General features: G+C 39.1%; 3 protein-coding genes across 4 annotated transcripts; 2 read left to right on the top strand and 1 right to left on the bottom strand.

Moving 5' to 3' along the window:
• The first annotated feature begins 437 nt into the window (after positions 1-437).
• Positions 438-10026, top strand: dync2i1 (dynein 2 intermediate chain 1). 2 transcript variants are annotated; one of them, XM_041967531.1, is made up of 23 exons: positions 438-544; positions 752-805; positions 904-1543; positions 1621-1688; positions 1821-2099; positions 3188-3238; positions 3351-3356; positions 3440-3671; positions 3776-3878; positions 4020-4149; positions 4254-4365; positions 4456-4550; positions 4660-4789; positions 4951-5123; positions 5829-5991; positions 6379-6492; positions 6579-6640; positions 7983-8034; positions 8145-8205; positions 8493-8592; positions 8690-8821; positions 9174-9397; positions 9486-10026. In XM_041967531.1, the coding sequence occupies exons 1-23, from the start codon at positions 530-532 to the stop codon at positions 9655-9657; spliced, it is 3168 nt and encodes a 1055-aa protein (XP_041823465.1). In that variant the 5' UTR covers positions 438-529; the 3' UTR covers positions 9658-10026. The 2 variants fall into 2 exon arrangements, with proteins under 2 accessions (XP_041823465.1, XP_041823466.1); XM_041967532.1 differs by lacking the exon at positions 3351-3356.
• Positions 10027-10972: 946 nt separating this feature from the next.
• Positions 10973-18541, top strand: wdr97 (WD repeat domain 97). The gene is made up of 21 exons (XM_041968824.1): positions 10973-11143; positions 11580-11732; positions 11818-12401; positions 12832-12953; positions 13054-13774; positions 13862-14010; positions 14083-14307; positions 14395-14485; positions 14586-14715; positions 14822-14898; positions 14975-15050; positions 15147-15290; positions 15473-15619; positions 15807-15911; positions 15993-16166; positions 16248-16442; positions 16522-16646; positions 16739-16907; positions 17183-17349; positions 18201-18265; positions 18357-18541. Exons 1-21 carry the CDS (start codon positions 11072-11074, stop codon positions 18539-18541), a joined length of 3876 nt encoding a protein of 1291 aa, XP_041824758.1. The 5' UTR covers positions 10973-11071.
• A 399-nt stretch (positions 18542-18940) lies between these two features.
• On the bottom strand, positions 18941-22378 carry si:ch73-174h16.4 (leucine-rich repeat-containing protein 14). Its single transcript, XM_041967537.1, has 3 exons — positions 21807-22378; positions 20265-21101; positions 18941-19944 (listed from the first exon to the last, which is right to left on the bottom strand). Exons 1-3 carry the CDS (start codon positions 22079-22081, stop codon positions 19377-19379), a joined length of 1680 nt encoding a protein of 559 aa, XP_041823471.1. The 5' UTR covers positions 22082-22378; the 3' UTR covers positions 18941-19376.
• Positions 22379-23765: the final 1387 nt, after the last annotated feature.

Below are 23765 nucleotides of genomic sequence, written 5' to 3'. Positions count from 1 at the left end.
ATATATGAATGAGTCAAACATCCATCACAAAATAATGATAAAGAACCTCAAACTTTTTTTTAAAAAAAGGACAAGAAGTAACCTTTCAAATTGACAACAAAGAGAAATAATGCGAATAAATAAAGACATTTTTTAAAAAGGAAGATATGATTCACATAGAGACACAACTTGGATGGTTTGTGGTTCTGTATGGTTTGCTAGCTTTGGTTTGGTAGTCATTCAGGAATCTTCTTTTCAAGCTTTAAAAATAAAGAAATTGACAAGTTGAAAAAACTGTCCCAAAAATTTAACCAGTTTGTGGTTAAAGACGACGTTTTAAACTGTTGCTGTGGCAACTGACTGTTGATGACAGCGATTTCTCTACTGCTGATTAACCAGTCTGTTGCCAAGGCAATGTGACGCGTTCGCCACTGTTTCAATAGACTGCGCATGCGCCTCAGACATTAACCATCATGGCGGCGTCATTACAAAAATATCAGCAAATTTTCATCGTTTGGAAAGCTTGAAAAACCAAAACAACGACAACAATATGCACAGTGAGAAGGTGAGTGACTTTTAATGTCAAGGGGATAGCTGGGAAATGTTATTTATATCCTCACTGCGGGATTTTTTTTATTCGTTATTTCAGGATGGCGTCGTTGTCTTGATAATTTGTATGAATTTAGTTCGATATTCCAAAAAAATAGCTTTTGTTGTCTCATAACGAAGTCGATCTAATCGTCAGTCAAAAATACAACTTGTGTTTGTTTAGAAACTAACGAAGGAAGACACATGGAGACCCGCTGACCTAAGAAGACACATAAGGGTAAGTTGTTCTGAGTAAAGCGTTGTTGTAGCTGGATTTATAGCAGTAGACAATTGTAGTCATGCAATATAAATGATTTCGTCTTATCCATTATTTAGGAGAGAGACCACAGTGATGACTATGCCAAGAGGAGAGATGAGAATGAGAGAAAGCACCGTGGTGGGGAATCCATAGAGAGACGCCACAGAGACCCAGAGGAATCCAGACGAGACAGAGACCAAAGGGAGAGGGAAAGAACAAAAGAGAGGGGGGATAAAGACAAAACAGACAAATATGTTACAAGAAGGAAAGAGGGCTCCCAACCCCGAAGAGCTGAAAAAGACAGGGAAAAACTAGATGAGAAGGACAGGGAAAAAATTAAATTGATAGATGATAAAAGAGAAGACAGGGACAAGAAGAGAGATAGAGTGGAAAAGCATGAAAGGGAAAGGGATAAGGATAGACACAAAGATAAGGAGAAAGAGAGGCTACGGGATGGAGAGAGACACACTGAGGAAGACAGGGATAAACGGAGAGAAGAAAGAGACAAGGAAAGAAGGAGAGAGGAACGGGACCGAGAGTACAGGAGTGAGAGAAGAAGACATGAGGAAAGTGATGAAAGGAGAAGAGATCACAGAGAAAAGCGGCATGGGGAGCAGAGTGATCGGCGACACAGAAATGACTATGAAGACAAGAAGGACAAAGACATTCAAGACAAACATAGAGACAGAAAGCATTCTGAGCGGAGAGAGGAAAGAGGTTTGTATGCTTAATCTGGCATGTTTACAAGATCATAGTGTCCATGTCATGCCAACTGTCCTGCCTTTCTAATTCAGACTATAAAGAAGAACATAGAAGACACAAAGAGGAGAGAGAATGGAAATACAAAGAGAGAGGGCATCATGTAAGTATATGTGGTGGCTTTAGTTATGAATGCTTGCATTTTCAGAAAAAAATGTTCTGTTTGGGGTAACGACTGGGATTAGTATAGTTTAGCTACACTCTTTCTTTTTGTGTTTTTTTTCCTGCCATTTAGGATGAAAAGCAGAAGCATGGGAGTGAATCCAGGGAGCATCAGGACTTGAAAGAATCAAGTGAAGTGGTCAGGCATTCCCGAGGTAACAGCGACCGAACTGAAAGGAATAAACGCAGAGAAATGCAGAAAAAGAAGGAAGAGGACGCAGAGATTAGATACAGAGAGAAAGAAAACAAGGAAGAAGAAGACATCGAACACAATCATAGAGACAGAACCAGCTCAAAGAAGCTGTCATCTGAGAAAAGTCACAGGCATGAGAAGAAGGAGGCAGTGACAAAGGTTAGTAGACCCTTAAATTGGTCACATGGTTCTCAAAACAGTAAGCCAGTGCTGTGGATATTCTAATTTATGCTTGTCTTCTATATTCTGCTTCCAAAATATAGGAAGTTGAAATTGATTCTGAGCAGTGGACCGCCAATATAAAATATAGAAGGAATGCAGAGAGAAAAAAAAACGTAAAAGTAATTTTGAGGTGAAAAATTAAGCAAATTGACCTCTTACGCACTTCTAACTGGGAAATCTGGGGGTCTTTCAGCTACATGTTGTCTGACATGGAGGGTGACCTGAACATTCCTGTGGGCACAGACTGAGGTACTCAAAAATTCAAATGGACTTGAATGAGATTCTCTGTCTCTTGAGGGAGCCCTTAACATTTCATGTTGGTTAGTTGGGCTGTCACAAACATAAAATATTAGTTGACTAATAATTGTGACACATATTTTCAATTAATGAATGCTCTTTTTACTGTTCACTTGAGGAACTATAATGAAATAATAACTTTTTGAATATAAGAAGAAGAAAGGCTATAATTATATCTCTTTACCTTTTAGGCTCTGTAAGCTAATATTGCATATACAAATATACAATTAAACCACAGCAGAAATAGCGGGACAACAAAAGAGGAGCTCAGATTCTGGAAAACAACCCTGGAGGTGAGGATTTTCAGTGAGCTCATGGACAAGATTTTAACAATTACTTAAACTGACCACATTCACCTCAAATGATGACAATATGTAATTAATTAGTTTGCAATTAAAAAAAGCGGCAACAAATGTAAACAATGAAATTATCATAGCAATGCAAATAAATGCAAAACCATTAACATCAGAAATGCAACTTTACCGAAGACACACAAAAGCACTGACAAGCGACATAAAATGACAATAAAGACATATATCAGCTTTTTTTGTAATCTCAAAGCGTTTGAATGTCTTGCTCCTCTGTAGGAAAAATGTGGGGTGTTGTTAAAGTGTCTGCAGAGATTTGTTGTTAAGTAATCCATCCATGTGCCCCATAACGTGTCTGCATGAGTGACTAAAGTTTCTTTAATGTTCCTCCCGCTTAACGTGTTTTATTCACATCTGTAGGTTGTTAATGATGAAGATTTGGCAGAACAAGAATATGAAGATGATTTTGAGGTAAAAATGCAACAACCTGTTTACCTGTAAATTATATAACTGGTTTGAATATTTTTTTTAACAACTACTTATTTATTTACTTTTGCATGCTTTTATCGATTTACATTTTGAGAAACTGGTGAGTAGTCAGTTTGTGCTCATGTTGGACTTTGGAGTTTAACATATTATATGAATTAACTGAGAAATGGGATTTCTCTGTAGGATTACGAAGAGGATTTTGAGGAGATGGATGAGAATGCGGAGGAAAGTGAAGATGAGGAGTTGCTGCACCCAGATGTGGAAGATGAAGAGACAAAGGAGCTGACAGCACAACAGAGGAAGGAGATCGAGGCCATTCAGAGAGCTATGGCTGAAGAAAATGAGAGAGCTGGAACAGCTCAGCCCAGACAAAGTACAAGCAGAGAGGAGGAAGACATACCTAAAGTCTCCAAAGGTGCAAAAATGACTTGGTGTACGGTAGTTTGGTAAATGCAAGTCAGTGAATTCCATGTGTTTTATTAACATAGTTATTATACATTGGCACTGATTTGTTTAAAGGCTCTGAAAAGACCAAGAGTACATCCTCCCAACGTGGAAAATTCATTGACTTTGTGGCTGCAAAGCAACGTGAAGTCAGCCAGAAAGTTGCTACAAAACAGAAGTATGTAAACTTGCAAAAAATACGTAATGCCAAACAAATTATCGTAATAAAGTTTGATTCTTGGGAATTTTTTCCCCTCAGAAACAATCTGGGAGTATATATTATTGTACGTCCAATGTATTTTGTTTTCTCTAAATACAGGAAGCGAAGCACTGAGCTTCTTCGCTTAATTGATCTGGATTTTTCCATGACGTTCTGTCTCTTGGATCTGCCGCCTGTCAGTGAATATGATATGTACATCAGAAACTTTGGAAATGCAAATACCAAACAGGTAAGTGATCATTTCTATTTTCTGTTTTATTTTAAAAAATATTATTATTTTAAAAGAGAAATTTTGCATGTTTATATAACATGTGATTGTGTCTTCCCTGATAGGCATATGTTCAGTGTAATGAGGATAATGCTGATCGAGACATCCAGACGGAGGAAATAGAGATGAGTGAGAAGTGGACACAGCATCCTCCAGAGCACCATGGAGCCTGTGGGGGTATGAAGCCACAAATATGATTCTCTGATCAATTTAGTGTGTTTAATGTTCAGTTAGAGTTTACTGACTGTATTTCTTATGTTTTGGAAGATTCAAACCTCTCTCAAGGGGCAAGAGATGAAACCAGAAGTAATGTGAACATTGATTCACAGCGTCTAACATCATTTCTACGCTCAGCCTCACAGGTTTCTAAATGGATCATATATTCCTTACACGGTTTTTGTGACTTCCTTGTTGAATAATCTTTTCCAGCTGTTGGTGCTGACTTCTTTTGTCTTTTGTGGCTCTGTCAAGGTCATGGTTGTGCTGTTGGAGGAGGATCAAGCTGAGAGAAAATCCCTTAGAAAGTTGAAAACTCAAACAGACTCGCTGTCTTTCAGTGACGGAAGCTTGCAGCTCAACACTAAGTTGCCTTTTCTTCATGGTACATGTTATAGTCACAGACCAAATATACTTCATTGGTATTTTGTTAGATGTTAAACTAAGTAGAACAGCAGTTGTTCAAAACAGGCTGTCATGCTGCAGGTCACCTGCTCAAGACAGGTCCTCCCATAAAAATAGTCATCTTTTAATTTTCAATTACAGGTCGGCAAATTAGCCTGGTGCACTTCTCTCAGGTTCAGAGACACACCATGATGTCAGTCCACATGCCCACAGCCAAGCCCAGCGCAGTGCGTCTCGACAGCAGCACCATCATCTGTGTCTGGAACATCTGGGAGCCGTCCAGACCTCGGAAGATTCTCGTCTATGAATCTGAGGTAATAATTCTGTGAAGCTGGTTGTGAGATTAGTTTTTACATTTCTTTAATTTTGCCAGAGGAGCCTGCACAAGTTTAAAGTTTTAGTTTAAGGGATAAGGGAACACAATCCACGGTTATTCAAAATGCAACTTAGTCCAGAGCCAGTAAACTTTCAGTTATCTGATGTTTCAAGCACATTCTGGGATGGCTTGGACAAACATCACTTACAATGTCCAAGGTATCCAGAGTAGGTATTTGGTGCAGTGCATAGTAGCAGGCAGGTGAGGGAACAATAAGGACTTCTTGGGTGCCTAGTTTGGGAAACTACATCTCTCAGCTGGCCTGGAAGTGGTTGCAGACTCTAGTGGCTAGAGCAAGTAACCGATGGCATGGAGTCCTTGGTTTGTCTGCTCCCTCTGTTGCTATTAATACTCTGAAATGGACTAAACAGTTTTGACAATGACAGATGATTTCAGTTATATAAATCAAATTAATCCTTAAGCCATCTCTTTGTGTTTCAATCTTCTGCATAACAATTAATCCAGACTACATTAAAAGAGATACATATTTAAGATGCAAACTATTTTTGCTTTAGCTGAAAATATGAACCAGCCCTTTAATATGTAGTCCCCATTAATGCTTTTTGTGGACTTGGCCTAAGTTCAATATCAACTCATCTCTGAAATGCAAAGCACTAACCCCTGGAAATGCTCTGTGTTCCAGGTTCAGTGTTGCTGTTTCAGTCCTGGAAAAGCCACACTTGTGTTTGCAGGGACGTCAGTCGGCTCTGTGGTGCTGTGGGACCTGAGGGAGCATGCTAGTAACCATTACTGCTTAAAAATTGGGGAGGATGAGTGGATCCTGAGGCTGCCTACTTTCTCTACTGGTTTGTTAGCACTCATTTTATTAATTTTTTCACCCCAGATCATAAATATCCTGCCTTTTTTTCACATTTTATCCTTATAAAAAGAAAGCTATTCTTAAAAATCTACCACTGATCCTTCTGTCTTTCAGCCTTACATCAGATATGTTTAGAGTTCTTGTTTTAAGACCATGAAGCCCCTTTATATTGAACATATATCACTTTCACACTCCGGTCTCAAGAAAGTGTGGCTCAGCAGCCAGCAAGTGTAAAAATCATTCACTGCAAATGCTAAACAGACCCTCCATCTGCCCTTTCTCTAACTGAAAGATCAGAGCTGTTTTCCTACATGAGAGTAATAAAGATACAGTGAGAGCTGATCCCTTCTCTTTTGTCATCCTGTCAACACAGATGCAGTGATGGCTGCCTCAGCCCATTTCTCACCTGTGACATCTGTCGAAGTTGTTCCCTCCACTGTAGCTCGAGGACTGAGAGCACAGGTCCCACTTCTGGCATCTGAGGAAGGTATGACTGGAAATGTGTGTTGTGTGCTATGTATTTACAAGTAAGGTCATATTTAATTCATTTTTTCATTTTTTTTTATGATCCAGAGTCTACAGGATTGTCATTCCAGTTGGCGTCTTTGGATGAAAGTGGGGTTTTGAATTTCTGGGTAGGTGGAGCAATAGTGGAGTTCTTTTTTTAGCAGATTTCAATCTGAGGTGTGTTTGGAAACAAAAAAAAAGAAAAAAACTTTTAATGGGAATAGTCCTGGAGAGTGGGCCACTGGAAAACTATGCAGCCCATTTAAGCTGATAGGGGTTTAAAAAATTGTCGTATTTAAATTTGCTTCCAAAATCACTTCTTAGAGTCATAAATAAGTCAAATGTGAACACACAGACACCGCACACATACTTTTAGTTTCAGCATTGGTTACACTTTTCAAGCATATCATTATCACTGTCCATCACTTTCTAACATGCACTGCTTTCCGTTAATCTGATACCAGCTGAATGTTCCTGTAGCTTTTCTCTAACAGCTTGTGACTCCCCCATGGTGCTCTTTGACATTATTTTTTCATGGTGCTTCAGACATTTGTGGACAAAAACACTGCAATTGCAGCTTCTTCAACAAATGCACCAGAGACTGCAGAGAGATGAGAATTGAGAGTGAAAAGAGAAAAATGAAGCCTTTCATAATAGCTACTTTCATACAAGTAATCCAATAAGTGAAGGTGCAGTTAAACATGTAGTAAAACAATATTTTCCGCTGTTTCCATCCACAGTGTGCTTGACATAAATTGTTTTGGTAATGTGAGATGTAAGAAAATTGTATGTCTATAAACTACTTTTTATATCTAACCGGATAAACTGCAATCTTGTGCAAAGGTAAAATATTGTGTGTCGGTTCAGTTCTAGCAGTCACTCTTGTAGGTCTTAAATAAAAGAGAAGATTTGCTTAACTTGATCTGTGGGTGTTTAACTGAATGTCGCCTTAAGAAATACATTTTTTAAAAAGGCAAAGGAGGCTTTGATGCATTGCACAGTTGAAATCTTTTCTTGAGTGAGAATAGGAGCATATTTCACTTTCAAAAGTGCTGCGAATAGTCCCACTAGTCCCAAATGCTAAAATATGTAATGCAACATGGTGGTAAACACAGCCCTGCCCCAACTTAATAGAAAATATCTAGTCATTAAAATGCGTATTTATTTATATTTATTAATGAGTATGAAAATTTCATTAATTTTAGACTTGTTTTAAATTGTCATCAAAATTTTCCAACATATAACCTAATTTAAATTCAACAAACCTTAAAAATAATTAAAAGTGTAGTTCTCTTCATCTCTTCCCACTTTTTTTAACAAGGCATATTTTGTTGTATTAGATTTTTTTCAAATCAAATCAAATCAATCAAAATTTAAACAAATATCAGCTATTATTTGATGCTACTAAATGAAAGAATGGCACTCTTCTCTACCCAGGTATTTTAATGTTTTCCTCTCTGTGTCCTTTAGGTGGTGGTAGAGCTCCCAAATGTCAACGAGGCTGGCTCTCCAACAGATCTAGGTCATGAGATAACGTTTTAGAGCTCTCTCCCTCTCTCTTTCCACACATGTTCTCATATTTCTCTCATACGTGCATCAGCCTTCACCCTCTCTCCTTTTTCCTACTTGCAGGTCTTCGACCTGGGGGCAAAGTAAAGCTGCTTCACAGCTCCTCTCTTCTCACTGCTGAGAGGTGAGATTGATAGCTTGTGATGATCGTCTGTCACTGCGAGCCACTGGCCTCAAAATAACCCACAGTGTCTTTGCCCAGTGGGGCACAGCTGCTCAGCTGTGGTCATGCGATCTTGTTGCATGTTTTATCACCTCGACATCTGATGGGAACATACTTATGGTCATGTCCTGTATAAACAGATCGAGTAGTGTTCCACTTTTGCTTTTTGTTTTTGGCTGGGAATGTTACTGCCACCAGCTTATGACTTTTTACATTTTTCCAATGTCTCTCGCTCTGTCTGACCACAGGTCATCAGCACGAGATGTAAAGAAAACATGGCCGTCACAGACACTGCTTTTAAAGTTCCATCCAACAGACTCCAATCATTTCTTTCTTGGCACCAATTTGGTGAGAATAACTCATGCATGTTGTATTTTTTTTTCTTCAAGTATTTAAAAAATGCTGCCAATTTGTTTTTTATGACACTCATGTCATTGCTGTCTAGGGTCTGGTCAGCCATGGAACAAGCCATGGTCTGAAGGCGTCGCCAAAGTTCTACCGGTTTGTGGAGGGTGATGTGCGACCTGTTGATGTCAGCTCAGTCCACTTCTCTCCCTTCAAACCGCATATGTTCTTGGTAGGAGGGCAATTTTGTCATAATGTTACCATTATGGACCCAATGGATGGATGGATGGATGGATAATCAAGCGAGCCTGCTTTGAAGCTGGATCTATTTTCCAAGCAGCTTAGCTTAGCATAAAGACCGATGGCTGTAAACTTAACATCTTGTTTATTTCTCAGAAAAAAACTGTACTGTACTGAGCAAGCTGCATTAGTGGTATTCATCATCTTATTCTGTGCTATCCTGTGCTATAAAACACCCCTGGTCATAGCATGTGCTACAAATATAATTCATTCCAGACACATTTATTTACAGAGTACTTTATCTTTAGATGTGGTTTCTTGCGTATGCGTTAATTTCTTTCTAGGTCGGATGTGGAGATGGCAGCATCAGGCTGCATACAGTCAGCCATGAGCAGCCTGTGGCAGAGTGGAGGAGCAGCACAGCTGGAAACCCGGTGGTCTCACTGCAGTGGGCTCAGACCCGGCCGACGGTCTTCTGTGTGCTCGATGCCGCCTCAAACCTCCATATATGGGACCTGTTGAAAAATGATGCCCAACCTGTAGTCACAGAGAGAATGAATGCTGATAGGTAACACCACACAGACAACCAGTGCATGTGTAAATAATTGCTATATCTGTTTCATTGTGTGTTAATATCTGGAGTTTTCTGTTTTCAGGGTGACAGCTATGGCTGTGTTTGGAGACTCAGGACAACAAAGCACATATTCAGGAATAGCTCTGGCCCATGAGTCCGGAAAAATAGAGCTGCAATATTTCAGTACAAGTTTTACTGTGTCCAGCTGTGCAGAGGAGGGGAAGTTGGAGAGTTTGGTAACTGAAGCAATTTGAATTTCTGCATCTTTAAACTGAAGTTGATTCACACCTTTGTTTCTGCAACTGCTTTTAAATTCTGGAGGAGCATAAAGTTCAGTTTATGAATCCATTTTTGTGATAGTCACTTTGTATAATCGATACAATAAATGTGATATTTTTTTGTTTTGTCTTGTTTTTTTGTTTTTTTTCTTCTTTTTTACAATAAAAAGTTAAAAACGTAAAATGTAGCTAAATACCAAAGATCAGTACATTTATGATAAATGTTCAAAGACGCAGGTGTACATGCTTGTATATATACATATTTTTACCTTTTTGAAGAAATTTCAATGTGCAAGGTGTTAACAATTTATTATTTTTTATATATATAAACTGAATAAATCTATCCTTGTATTGTTTAGCAATTTGATTGGTTTTCACATGGGCATCCTCCTTTCTGGCTCCTTTGTTCAAGCCACTCTGTCATGGTGCTGCATAGGTGAGGATCCAGTTGCAGGACCCAAAGGTAAACAGAATGCAGGAATTATTGTTTTAATTCAAAAGTCAGGAATCACAACAGTGAAAAACCACACACACACACACAAAACAAACACAAAAAAAAAAAGCAAAAACAAGGATCTGATAAAGGAAACTGAAAACCAAGAGGTATAAATACACTGAGAGACTAATCAGGAACAGGTAAAGTGAATCAGCTCAATCAAACTAGGTGCACTAATGACAGGATGCAAAAGGAACCATAAAAACAAAACAGATACCCAGACTTGATCATGACAGAAAACTTGCATTACATTAAAGAATAAAAAAACTACTGAACCAAAAACCATGATCATGACTCTCTTGCGAAGATGGAAAGGTGTAACCAGAAACAGCCAGGATATTATACAACAATGCAAATCATGAGGCACAATAAAAAAGTACACCATAAAAATGATGAAATTAAATGTTTTAGTATTTTTGAATATATATATCCCCATATTATCAACTAATATATGTATCCCCAACACATCATCTTTGAACATATATTTTTTAAAGTTACACTGGTTTTAATAGAATTTAAGTAACTCTTCATTAAATTTGAATAAAATGGAAGGAACACATATTTTAATGGTCCCAGAGGTAATTAAAATGTTGTTGTGTGTATTTATGTTTATTACATCATTGTCATTAAGTTATAAAGTTTTTCAAACAAAATACCTGGTTTTAACTGGATGGATACATAGAAAATAATACAGTTTTAGTTACTTTGATAATTATTAAATATTTATTTACTGGTGTAAAAATGCTCAAACAAGTTTCTCAGTTTTAAACATTTTTAAGATTAATGTCACAACGACCTGTTGACATTGAGGTAGCTGTGCAACCAGTTGCCTGGCAACAAAAACACTTTAAGATGCAGAAAACAAACTTTTAGACATTAATCTCCACTCTGTTGATGTTTGGCCTAAAGTTAACTAAACATTCTAACTGTAGCCACATAGATGCATCTGGGATTTACACCCATCAGGTACTGGTAAGTTTCTTGATTTCCAATCAGATCAGAATTTTTACAGGTAGTTTATAAGGGAATGAGTAAAAGAATAATGAGAAGCAGGCAGTTAAGCTTTATAATTATATTGTTTTTAACTTAGTCAACTTTGGGTTGTCTGGCTGATCATTTTCAACTCATATGAACCAAGCATGTATTCTTCTAAGTCATTTTACTTATTGAACTTGTTCATGCAAGGGTTTTAATAATAATTTTAAAAAAAGTTTGTGACTGGCAGAACAATTACAAACAATCTATGAAGTCGTGGCCTCCTAAGAATTTGACAAAATATTAAAACAACACAGTACATTCACATTAAATTTCATTGTGTGTTTTTATATTTATGTATTTGAAAAAGTGCCATGCCAAACTGGTTCCTTCAGCATGAATAAACATCCTATGTTGATGCTTTAAGATGGCGCGTCCAGGAGAGAAGAGCCCAACATCCACAGCACTGTTGCCAAGTCCAAACCGGATGCGGCCATCTCAACACTCTGAGATGTCAGATGAGCTAACAGTTGAAACGCAGGAATTGTTAAGACAGGATGTGAAGCATCTTGTTAAAAAGGTAGATAAGCAGAATACTGACTTAATGTGAGCACCGTCACAGTCCTTTCTAACTGATAATTCATTCATATCATCTGTGTCTACAGGCTATTCTTTCTGAGCCAAAGCCATACCTGCTCACTCATCATAGTCTCTGTCGCCTGCAGCACATCTCCTGTGACGGCCCTATTCGTTTCATGATGTTTTCTGAGGCTGCTGCAGCTTTCATTGCCCTCCATATGGACAACACAGTGTGTCTTTACAAAGCTTATGGCCACAAGCAGACCCTCTTGACACACTTGCCTTTCAAAGGCTTGACTGTTACAAAGATCGCAGGCTGTCTGCTTGGCTGGGGTCCCGGGCCCATATTGACACTTATGGACAGCAGTTTACACCCACTGGTTACTGCTGACAGTGTCCTGGATATACAAATTTGTGAGGCTGCAGAGCACTCTACAGAGCTAGTGACTGCAGGCACGGGGAACGTGTGTGTGTGGTCGATAAAGCTCATGCAGTGCAAGGTGAAGGTACAGGAGGGGCTGCAGCAGTGCTGTGTTTTCACTCACATGGCACTGGCTCCTCCACAACCTGGAAAGCCCCACAGAGGGTTTGTTGTGAGTGGACAGACTGTGACAGTGGTTGACCTCGATGAGGGGAGGGTTGTGGAGCACAAGAAGGATCTTTGCTCATGGTGTGTGTTGCATACAGTCAGTTGTGTCTTAATGTAATCCACATGCACAATCTAAGGCAGTTAGTTAGAAAATAATTGTATGTTTGAGGTCAGTGTTCAGATACATACAGTACCAGTCAAACCTTTGGACTGATCCATTCATTCAAAGGGAATGAGGCGTTCAAATCTGCTTGGAAAGTGTAAAAAAAAAAACAATTATTATTTTGAAAATGAATTTAGATTATTTTAACTATAATTTAATCTAAATATTTCTGACAGTGTTAACAAAAATTGAACATCTTCAGCTTTGTAAAGGTAAAACTGATGTCAGAGCTAAATTAATGAGGGTTACCTAACAAAATAGTTAATAATATTAAATAGCAGAGGGCTCCATCTTTTAAACTGTAAAACTTACTATTGATCATAATGTTTAACAAGCTGTCTTTTGCAGTGACATCACCGCAATGGCGTACTGCTTTAAACTGGACTGTTTGATTGTTGCTTCACAAGAGCTGTTCATAACAGTATGGGGTCCAGATTGGGAGCCACGTGTATCTTTTTTAGGACATAATGGTAACATTATGACAGAATTACTCTGCATTTCTTTCTTGTTTTTTTTTTTTGCCTCATCATAATTCACCTAATTCACCCTTTTTTGTTCTTTTGTACCTAGATGTGGTGAATTCCCTGTTCTACTGCCCGACATTAAACATGCTGGTATCCTCCTCAGTGGATTGTACAATTCGTACCTGGGATGTGGAGGAGTGTGAAGCAGTTCAGTGTGTCCACACAAAGCAGAAAACCCCTCCACTGCACATCGGAGGTACCGGAAAAGGAGACGCCTTCTTCTCTTTTTCACACCAGGGGGTGGACTTCTGGACTGTGAGAAGTTTGTACACATTGTGCTGTGAACTCAGGGGGGATGAAGGTGCCACACTGAGACAAATTGTAGTGTCACACGTGCCTGCTCCTTACCCCACACGAGTCCTCTGCTTAAGTGGTGATAATCAAATCACTCTTGTGGCTGCTGAAACTGGAGCAATGTTGACTTCATTTAAGGCAAAAGACAGACTTTTATGTGCTGACTACTGCATACACAGAGAGATTCTGCTGGCCTTGACTGAGGCAGGTACAGTGCTCAAAGCCAATACGCTTACTAATCCAATCACTCTGATGCAAGAATGGAAAGACAGAGGCCAGGAGCCCTGGGAGCACGAGCACTGTATGACAGAAAATTATGCCCAGAACCTGTCGGCTCCTGGTCCAGCTTGCTGCCTGGTGCTTTACAGCTGTGTAGCAGACACAAAGAAAGCTTTGGAGGAGTGGGAGAGTTTACAAGAGGGGAGGGGTTGCAGTTACAGGAAGTACAGAGAGATCGATGATGCCGAGAATAAGTGAGAGATTTTATTTCAAAGATAAAATTGAACAATGCAGGAGGATCTGTTTACTCAAGTTTAACTGTATTTCTTCGTTTGAAACAGGTTCTTGATTCTAACTGGCCAAAGTGGAGGCTGTGTGAGTGTTCTGAAAATAAATGATGGGAACGTCTTGTACAGGACTCCAGCACACAATGGCCAGAAAGTCACAACAATGCAGGCATACCCTGAAAAACGCTACCTCCTTTCAACAGGTAAATCCAGGTCTAACTCTATAGCCATATGCTTGTCAGCAATGATTTGATTATTTTATCCCAATTGTTAAGGTGACGACTTGACGGTCGTGGTTTGGAGAGTTTACCCATATGTCAAAGAGTGCCTGACCCAACTACTGAGCCTGCAGTGTGGCCAACCTCAAGTCTATCTGTCAGTTCTGGGATCTCAGCTGGCCTTGACCTGTCAAGAATCTTGTAGTCTAAAGTTCTTTAGCTTGCTCAACCAGAAACAAACAGATTATCAGCCAAGGGAAGGACATTCAGATCATTTCACAGGTCAAAGACACAAATTGTATTTCTGTTAAATTGTATGCTGGGAAATATGCTGCTTTCTGTGACTTTGTTTTCTCCAATTTCTTGCAGGGCTGTGTGTTTTTCCTGAAATGAAGTTATTTGTTTCCAGTAGTCTAGATAAGACAGTGCGTATCTGGAATGATGAGAATCGACTTATCAGGTTGGAGTTCATTACCTGACTCCGGTTATCTGCATAATCATCTGGGACTGAGTGTATTTCAGACAGTAGGTCTACAAAATGCTTATGTTGATCCCTACAGGACGCTGTATCTTCAAGCTGTGCCTGAATGTGTGGCGTACAGTGGGTTTGGAGAATTGTTCCTTGGTATCAAAGGGAATCTGTACAGAATGAAGTGTGCAAAGTATCTGCCACTTGAATACAACAAAATGGTATTAACAATCATCTGTCTCTCTGGGGTGGCTGAAATGGGAGAAAGTTGTTTTTTTCCTGCTAAAGCAAATGTTTCTATATTTCTTCTCTCTTTTTTTTTTACAGGTCCTTAACACTCATTGTGTTGAGCCCTGTCTTGATGTACCTATTCCTAAGACAAAAGAAACATACAACCAAACAAAGTAAGGCTTATTTAATGTATATAATAAAGATAATGTCAAGGGCTTTGGAAATTAAAAGCAATATTTTATGTTTTAGGACATCCAAAGATGAGACGGATAAATCACAAGCTGTCACCAGCAAGCAGTTATTGATTGGAAGCATGCAAGAGCCGGTTTGTGTACAATGATGGAAGCTGACAGTGTATGTATTTTTTTTTACTGTGATTTTACTAAGAGGCAAAATATTTTCTTTTTTAATTTATTTTCAGAAGTACTTAGTGAGCATGAACAATAACCTGGAGGCACTTCTGCAAGGAACAGTAAAATACAAGAAAGAGAAGCTGAGGCAAATCAGGAAAGAGGCCTTTGATCGCTACATGAATATAATCTATGATTTGCCACCCAGTTATAAGGTCCATATACTGTATCTTAACCGTTTGTCCATAAGCTCAATGTTTTTGTTTCCTTTAATAGACTATACCAGAGATCTTCTTAAGAGATAATCTATGCAGAATTTTTTTATTTTGTTAACTGATGGGCACGTTTTGTTTATGTGGATTAATTTATATAATTTGTGGTTGAATGTTGTTTACAGATCGATAGGGAAGACACATTTGATTTAGGAGAATACTCATTTTATGCCAAATCAAAATACACAAGACCTCATAAGTTTCCCAAGTTAAAAGAAGACAGATCCTCTCAACCAAAACCAGACATCCCTGTGAGGTTGGAGAAAAACAAGGTATTAACTATCAGCATGATGTAGCATTCTGGATGTTTTAGATTAGCCTGTGTGGCTAACAGATAGATTGACTTGCTTGCAATTGCAAAAGTTTTAAAATTTTGATTTTTTTAAATGTTAGATATCATTGTGTATTACCTATTGGTAAGCGTGTCATAAAGTAAAGTTTTTGTCTGTGCAACTTTAGCAGAAAAAGGCCTTGCCGACACTTATGAAAGTCATGCTACAACCTGAGGAGAAAGTCCCACTTGAAAAATCTGTCACAGTGGAGAAGGTTGTCAGAGAGATGAAGGTCTGTATTGCTCTCCAAAACAAGAAAAAAAAACATTTTACTATAAAAGCTACTTTCTTTTCTCTGTGATTAACCTGATAGCCTCAAGAGATCATTACACCAAAGCAACCACAACCCAAACTTCCTACTCCACCTCATCATCAGCTCAGGACCCCAGCACCACTTGCACAGCCAGAAACCTTCCCTCAAGTGGCATCATTCCTCAACCAGTTTACAGAGATGGGATGGTTTAATGATTTGTTTCCTGATAAAAAGGTCCCACAAAGCATAAAGACCAACATTCTTTATGAAACATGGCTCAGTTTTAGATGTTGAGATGTGTATGTGTGCATGCAGAGTATCCCAAGCAACCTGTCTCCTGAGGACTTCTGCCTGAAACTATTGAACTATCAACTAACCTGCAGCAGCACATGCAAGAACAACGTCCTCGATGTAATCCAGGCCCTGCACAGCCAGGGACTTTTACTCAACACAGACAAACTTTACAAAGGCCTCATCAACAATTTACCGAAATTTGCCAGACCACATATGGTACTGTAATATCCAGATTGCCACTGTGAAGCTTCAGTAACAAATTATTAGGTTGTCATTAATTTTGCTTGTGTTTTAGTCAGCTATGGAACGTGCTATTCTGACAGAGATGTTAAGTCTACTGGTGCGTCTAAAATCTGAGATCAGTTATGATCTTGTGAAAAAGCTTTTAACTCTTCTAGCCTATAAAGAACTTGAAGTGCGGTAAGTTTCTTCATGCTTTGTCTTTGTTGCAAGCTAAACCTTCTTTTATTATAAAGATAAAGGTGTCTACTATTCTGTGATTGTGTTGAAAGGAAAGTAGTGCTGGGCCTGCTGGTATTATCAGGTGTGGATGAGGCTGAGGAGTGGCTGTGGCCTGAGCTGGAGAACTGGGACTCAGAGCTGCAGGAACAGTCCAACCCATGGGCGAGCCTCCATGGTAGAGCAGATTGTTGGTTGGAGCTGTGGCTTTCCAAATTCAAGGTTAATGACACGTCATATTTTGCTTTTCATCTTGAATAGACAGAAACATTTGCTGTTATCTGTCACAATTCATTAGAGTACTTTTGAGCCTGACAAAAGGACAGAACAGGTGCTGAAAACTGAGAAGCTTTCTCTTTGTATGTCAGTCCTTTACTGCTTCTGTCCTTTGCTTTGACCTGAATGCCTCTAAATAGAAGTAGGTGATAATGTCTCATAGTGTTGTTAACTGACTGCTGTTGTAAGTAATTATGTTGCCTCATTATTTTTGCAACAAGCGCCACAAACAATGTCTGGTTCTCGGAAGTACAAAGTGTAATCCCCCCAATGTCAGCGTGGTGGACGTCCTAAATTATTTCTGCTACGTGCAGAAAGAAGAGCACAGTAAGACCACAAATGTACCTGCTGCCCACCAGGACAGAGCGATCCTGCCTCTGCATGACTGGTATGTAAAATGCTCATGTACAGCCACATTTTATAAAGGTTTTCATGCCATTTAAAATAGAAATAAAAATAGACTCCAATTATTTGCAAATTTCACAAAACACTGATAACATACAATGAGAATCTAGAGAAAAGTCTGTGTTAGAGACATGGACAAAATTCTAAATCAGATGCATTTAAGTTTTGCGCTTTTAGATAGAACTGAGCTCAACAACATTTCTCAAATTCACTGAACCCATGGACACTACATTGCCAAGACTAAAAAAGGAAATGCTGAAACTAATATGTTTTACAGCATAACAAGTCCACCAAATATCTTTTGAGGGTAAACAGCTACATATTTAATCAAATATACTAAAATGGCACACTGCATCTATTTTAACAACATAACCTTGTACTATAATAATCCCGGTGCTATACCTGCTTACCTGCAGTCCAAACCTTTTACCAGCTGAAAACATTTGAAGAGTAATGAAATGCAAAATACAACAATGACCCATGGCTGTTAAACAAGAAACTTGTATCAGACATTAATGGGTCAAGGTTACCTCTTCCAAAGATCCAGGCACTGGTCTCGGGTTCCCACATGTTTACTGACTCATGTTAATAGAAGAGAGGATGCTACATGTGACATGTTGTTGCCACCGAATTCAAGGCGAGAAAATACATAAAATAGTAAAATTTCTCACTTTAAAAAATTGGTATATTTTCTGTTTTATTTTGAACAAAATATTTTAAGAAATCATTGCAAATCCTTGGATTGTGTTTACATGTTATACAGAGTCCCAACTTTTTGATTGCAATATTCTACAAAATATCACATCCATGATTATTCTTTTTGGATTCTTATAGTTGTTCCAAACCAATCATTTGCTTAAGCGAGACAAACAGTATGAAGAGGATACGCAAACCACCAGGTAAGGAGTCACTGTGCTGCAGCTCAAACTTTTGGTTAAATATGCCATTTGTTTGTACAAGTAAACTTTCAATGTAAGTTTTGCAATTCAGGTATAATACTGCCTCCAATGATAAAACGTCCCTCCCTAATGGACTTTCCCAATTTCATCACTCTGCCTCTACCTCGAGTCACCCTGTGCACGTTTCACAACTACCCAGATGAGGACCGCCTCAAGGAATCTATAAGAAGTTACTTTATTCAAGAGCAGTCTTGGGTAGAGTACTACAGGTGGTGACTTTAACAGTAGTCTGCAGAATCCCATTATCTGAGAAGCCATGCATCAGTCTTTACTTTAAAAAATTCTCAAGAATTAAATGGCTCTTGAAATGCTGCTGTATGATTATTTATACAGCTACTTTAAATTGTCTGTATTTCTGTGGTACACCTCAGTCTGAATGGTGCATTCACTTTCTGATGCTGGTGAATGAATACAGAAAGTGTTGTTAAATGTTCAAAACAATCATTCAAAAATGCAGAATAAACACAAGTAAAACACTAAATAATAAAGCTGATTTGTACAAAACTGAATTATAAATACCGTGCAGCTGAATTCATTCTGCAGATATGTATCCACATGTAACATTCGATCAGACTTTGGTATGAATACTCTGGATATTTCGGGAGTTTTGTTTTCAAACCATTCTGTTGATCTGATCCAGTAGCTCTGATCAATTTGTGGTTTAAAAAAATGTGCAACAATTCATATGATGCACTTACATTAATAGTCAGAAAGTAACTTAAATAAATTAGTGCAGCATACTCTGATTGAATGTTAATTTATCACTTCCTACCATTCATGTGTAACTAGACCACCTGCCTATTTATACTGTTCGAGTAACCATTTTATACATCATTTTCCTGTTGCCAACAGCAACACACATTGATTTAAAAGCCAAATGCACTTTCAGTGTCACCTCTTTAGATTAACCTTATTGCTCAAATTAAGACAAACGGCACAACAGCTTAAAAAGTATAAATAAAAAGTCATCTTTCATGTGGCAGTTTGATTGTCAGGTTTATCTGCTCTGCTACATCGATGAGTGAACAAAAAAGCACCCCTGACCTCCGCTCTAGTCCACTAAGTCTTTATCATAATTGAGCAGGTCACAGGTCAGGAAGAGGTCTGAGCGTCCACTGTCTATCAGCACCCTTTTGAGCTGGCCGCTGGTTATATTGATGTCCGTGGCTTCATCCAGAGGCCAATCCAACAGCTGAGCACTGGAGGGCAGGTCAGGGAGGCCAGGCTGGTAGTCCTCAAGGGGGGTTGGGTAGAGTAACTGTCGTAGGGAAGGCATTCTAACAGCCATCCGCACCAAGTCCATGAGGCCCACCATAGAGAGCGGGTTCAGTGCCAAAGCCAAGGTCTTGAGGGCCCAACAGCCCCCCAGTGTGGGCAGCAAGAGCCCCAGCAGGCCATCAGTCAAACCACAGCCACTTAGAGAAAGGTGCTGCAGGCTGCTGGAAGCCTGAGAGAGGAGGCGACGAATGGAGGGCAGGGTGTTGTCATCGAAACGGTTTTCACTTAGATCTAACTGCTGCAGAGTAGAGGCGTGATGGCTGCAGGAAAGATAGGCAAGATCAGCTGGACTTAGGCTCAAATAGGGCAGCTCCAGGATCTCTAGAGGCTGAGGGAGTGAACTGGAACAAAAAAGGGCAAAAATGTTTAAAAATGTCTCACCATTTATGCTCCATCTTAAATTTAGTAATTAACAATAAGAATATTTTTGCTTTAATTAATAGATTAAAGGTCCCCAAATACATTTAGAATTTAGAGACATCTAGTGTTAAAAATATAGACTGCAACCAACTTAAAACCTCCACATCCTGTCTCATGCAACCCCATTACTGTCAATAAATGCTAAAAAAAAATTTCAGAAGTTCTTTTGTTCAAGGAACAGGTTCACAAGGTTTATAAGATATACAATTTAAATACAGGGAATGTACTACTGAGACTGTACCTGAGCAACACGCGCAACTGTCCAGGCAACCGCAGAGCAGTGAGGCTGAGTCGCCGCAATTCTTGCAAGCATGCCAGCCCCTGTGACAGCTCCCTCAGCGCCTCATCCTGGCCTAGGTAGTCTCTGCGAAAGTCCAGGTTACAGTAATGCAGGCGGATGGAGTTCAGAGCAGGGAAGGTGGAGAGTAGTGGCAACAATTCAGCAAACCCAGCCACCCCAAGGCTGCTGTAGCGAATGTCAATACCCAGAAGACTCCTGCTTGGAAGCAGGTCCAAGAGGTTCCTGATACTGGACACTGAAATCTCTTCCACGCGCAGGTATCTGCACTGTATCTTCAGGGGTCCTGATGTGCTCAGAGCCACACGAACACGCTCCCAAGATCGGGCATTGACGAACAGATCAGCTCTCACATACACCAACACATCACTGTCTACCACATTTTCTTCTGTTTCTCTTTTACTGCCATCTAACCATGTTGCTGCAATCCCTCTTTTCTTCTCTACCTCCATTCTCCTCCTGACTCCCTTAATCAGCTTCTCTTCATTTACAGAACCTGAAGGTCCAGTACTCTCCCTGTTATTGCACATCTCATCACTTTTCAGTTCCTTTAGCCCCTTCCTCCATCCCTTCTCTCTCTTCATACATTTGTCTCTTTCAATAGCTGAAAATCGTTTCCTCTCCCGGTCTCCATCTTTCCTTTGTGCCCTCCGTGAGCCATGTCTGGCCTGAACGACCATGGTGCAGAGAGCTACAGTAAGAGACCAGCCTCCCATTGAGTCCCCCACTCTCCCCTCATCTCCCTGCAGTCCACAGAGGTCCAGCACTTGTAGGGCACACCTGGACAAGAAGTCAATCACCCAGAAACAACACTTAGTAATAATAATAATAATAATAATGGATTAGATTTATATAGCACTTTCAAAGGCATTTAAAGTGCTTTACATTGAATTCATTATTCATTCACTCCAAATTATTTCTTGGTGGTGGTAAGCTACATGTGTCGCCATAGCTACTTGATAAGTTGTAATGCATTTGTTAATGATTAACTGTCACAAACTATTGTTAAAACTGCACTTATGTTTCTAAAGAAATTCCAACTTGTTCATAATGTTGTTTTTTTTTTTTGTTTTTATTGATAGTTCATCATATGAAAACATCTTGAAAAGATGCATGTACTTTTTCTTTTACAGAAACAAAAGGAATACTTTGGAGTTGTCATTATTTATAGGTTATTATGCTGTTATTTCACTGGCCCGGTCCACTTGAGATCTGAGATTGTTCTCTTAACAACAAAATGAAACACCCCTGGTTTAGAGAATCTCTAACTTTGGGGTATTCTTGTATACATTTGACATATATATATATATGTGTGTGTGTGTGTGTGTGTGTGTGTGTGTGTGTGTGTGTGTGTGTGTGTTGGTTTAATCTAATTAAGGGCTTTAATTGCAGGGGGTTTAAAACCTCAACAAAATCATCAATGTCAACCGTTTTTAACTGCCTAAACAATAAGAAAAAAATAGAAACTTTAAAATCTTTTCATACCTTTGATCAGCCAATCCTCTGACAACTGCAAGTAACAAAGCCTGGATACAGAGTCGATTAGGAGCAGTTTGTCCCCGTTTCCCCTGTCCTCCGACTCTAAGGGTGCGTTCCGGCCATCGCTGAACCAGTTCACCCACAGCCAGTGGTCTACAGCTGGAGAAGGCGGCCTCGAGCAGCGGTCTGTACAGCTCTCTGGGCACCCACCTGAGCCAGCTGGGCGACGAGCTGTGGTCACTAACCACCTCTCTGGCACAAAGGCTCACTAAGGAAAACATCACGTCAGCTCTGAGGTAAAACAAAAAACAAACAAACAAAAAAACCCCTCAAAGTATAGAGAGCTCGTGGGGCAGCTCTAACACATTCAATACTTAGCTAAGTAAACTGAAGTAGCTCTACACTAATATTAGCTTTACGACAGCAATTTGATGCAGTCTTGTAAAGCACCGAAAAAGATTTTATAGTACTATTTGTTGGCTAATGAAAATAACAGCTGTAACATATGCTGCTACGACTGAAACCTATTTAGCGAATTAATATTAGGAAGCTGACCATCATGTTTGCTAGCTGCAGGAGGAGTGTTTACATTTTGATGCAACGCAGTGACGTAGCACGCACAGACGGGGCGTCGCCTCGTGTTAGATTACTGAAAAGCAGTGCTGCAGTGTCGGTGTAAACTGATAAGAAACCTTTAGGACTGATTAAATAGTTTTAAAATCAAATTAAAAAAGACACAACAGGCAAGGAAATAGGCAGCTTATATTTCTTCCAAGATAATGGGATTGAAAAGCACATTTGCAGCTTAAGACATTATCCTGAAATTAATACTCCACATTGTGAAATTTTACCACTTCATAGTCGTTTTTAAAGTTTTGAGCACATGGAGTTGCAAATATTTTCAAAAGCTTTCCAGTCACACACAGATAGTTGGTTTCAGGTACTGGAATGTTGATGGTCAGCCCTGCAACACTTAAACCGAAAATAATTCAAATTACAATTGCCCCTTTTTAAATTTAAATTTTCCTTTTAAATGTCCATGAATACGTCTAATGCGTAGCATTTTAACAGGGCTTTTACATACCTATAGTGTAGACAAAAACACATGGATTGCTCTAATTTGCTGTAAACGACAACCATCAGATATGTTGGCAAGTATATGTCATGTTTAATGTGCGAAACAAAGTGTTGCTTGTAGGTTTACTTGCAGGAAGGAAAGTAGGCTGATCACCTCTCATTTGAAGTGATTTAGAAATTCTCTTTTTTTCATTATTCCCCAATCTAACTTGGGTCTCCTAAGTATCAAGTTTTGTTTACGCTCAATCAACAACGTCTCTCCCCATCCAGTTCTTCACTGTTCCCTCATTTTCCTGCCATCCACAGAGGGCACACCTGGACAAAAAGTTAATCACCTGTGAACAACACTTGATGATATCATGCAAACAGGGAGCTAACTTCCATGCCTCGAAAAAAAGGTTTCTTAGTTTTTATGGATTATTTCGTTTTTCAACGTTTAGATTAACTTCTCTGGGATATTTTAGTCTAGATTTGACCAGTAAAACTCCCTAATGTGCTATAACAGCATAAACAAGAAGAAAAAAGAGACAAAAGCTTATTTTTTCACACCTTTGGTCCACCAGTCTTCTGACAACTGCAAGGAACAGAGCCTATGTTTTATTTGGACTCACCCAACAACCACAAGATTATAGCTCACTTTTTAGGCTGATATTATCCTTGCGTCATTTGGGATTTCTTTCTAAAACAGGCATGTTACTTATTTATGTATGCTGGGAAAAAAACAAACAAAAGAAGCCTTACTAGAACTTCTTCAAGGCCAGAGTTTTTATGCTGCTACATCTTCTTTAAAACATCAGTAATGACTGAAGTTAACTGGCTCTCTGTGAGATGTCAATCAATCTTTTGTGCAAATGGATTTAAAGTTATACATTTTATCCACATATCTGT

Source organism: Melanotaenia boesemani, chromosome 18 (genome assembly GCF_017639745.1).
Source record: "Melanotaenia boesemani isolate fMelBoe1 chromosome 18, fMelBoe1.pri, whole genome shotgun sequence".
In the NCBI taxonomy this organism is placed as follows: Eukaryota; Metazoa; Chordata; class Actinopteri; order Atheriniformes; family Melanotaeniidae; genus Melanotaenia; species Melanotaenia boesemani.
This window is presented reverse-complemented; position numbering and strand designations above follow the sequence as displayed.

What these genes read in the sequence shown, in the direction of transcription:
- dync2i1 (XM_041967531.1), top strand. An exon ending in CATACCTAAAGTCTCCAAAG is followed by an intron (nt 3,672 to 3,775) that starts GTGCAAAAATGA and finishes ATTTGTTTAAAG; the next exon opens with GCTCTGAAAAGACCAAGAGT. An exon ending in GCACCATGGAGCCTGTGGGG is followed by an intron (nt 4,366 to 4,455) that starts GTATGAAGCCAC and finishes ATGTTTTGGAAG; the next exon opens with ATTCAAACCTCTCTCAAGGG.
- wdr97 (XM_041968824.1), top strand. Translation starts at nt 11,072, where the DNA reads ATGTTTGGCCTAAAGTTAACTAAACATTCTAACTGTAGCCACATAGAT. An exon ending in TTGGAAGCATGCAAGAGCCG is followed by an intron (nt 15,051 to 15,146) that starts GTTTGTGTACAA and finishes ATTTATTTTCAG; the next exon opens with AAGTACTTAGTGAGCATGAA. An exon ending in TATAAAGAACTTGAAGTGCG is followed by an intron (nt 16,647 to 16,738) that starts GTAAGTTTCTTC and finishes TTGTGTTGAAAG; the next exon opens with GAAAGTAGTGCTGGGCCTGC.
- si:ch73-174h16.4 (XM_041967537.1), bottom strand. Translation starts at nt 22,081, where the DNA reads ATGTTTTCCTTAGTGAGCCTTTGTGCCAGAGAGGTGGTTAGTGACCAC. An exon ending in AGAGGATTGGCTGATCAAAG is followed by an intron (nt 21,102 to 21,806) that starts GTATGAAAAGAT and finishes CTTCTTGTCCAG; the next exon opens with GTGTGCCCTACAAGTGCTGG. An exon ending in CAGTTGCGCGTGTTGCTCAG is followed by an intron (nt 19,945 to 20,264) that starts GTACAGTCTCAG and finishes TTTTTGTTCCAG; the next exon opens with TTCACTCCCTCAGCCTCTAG.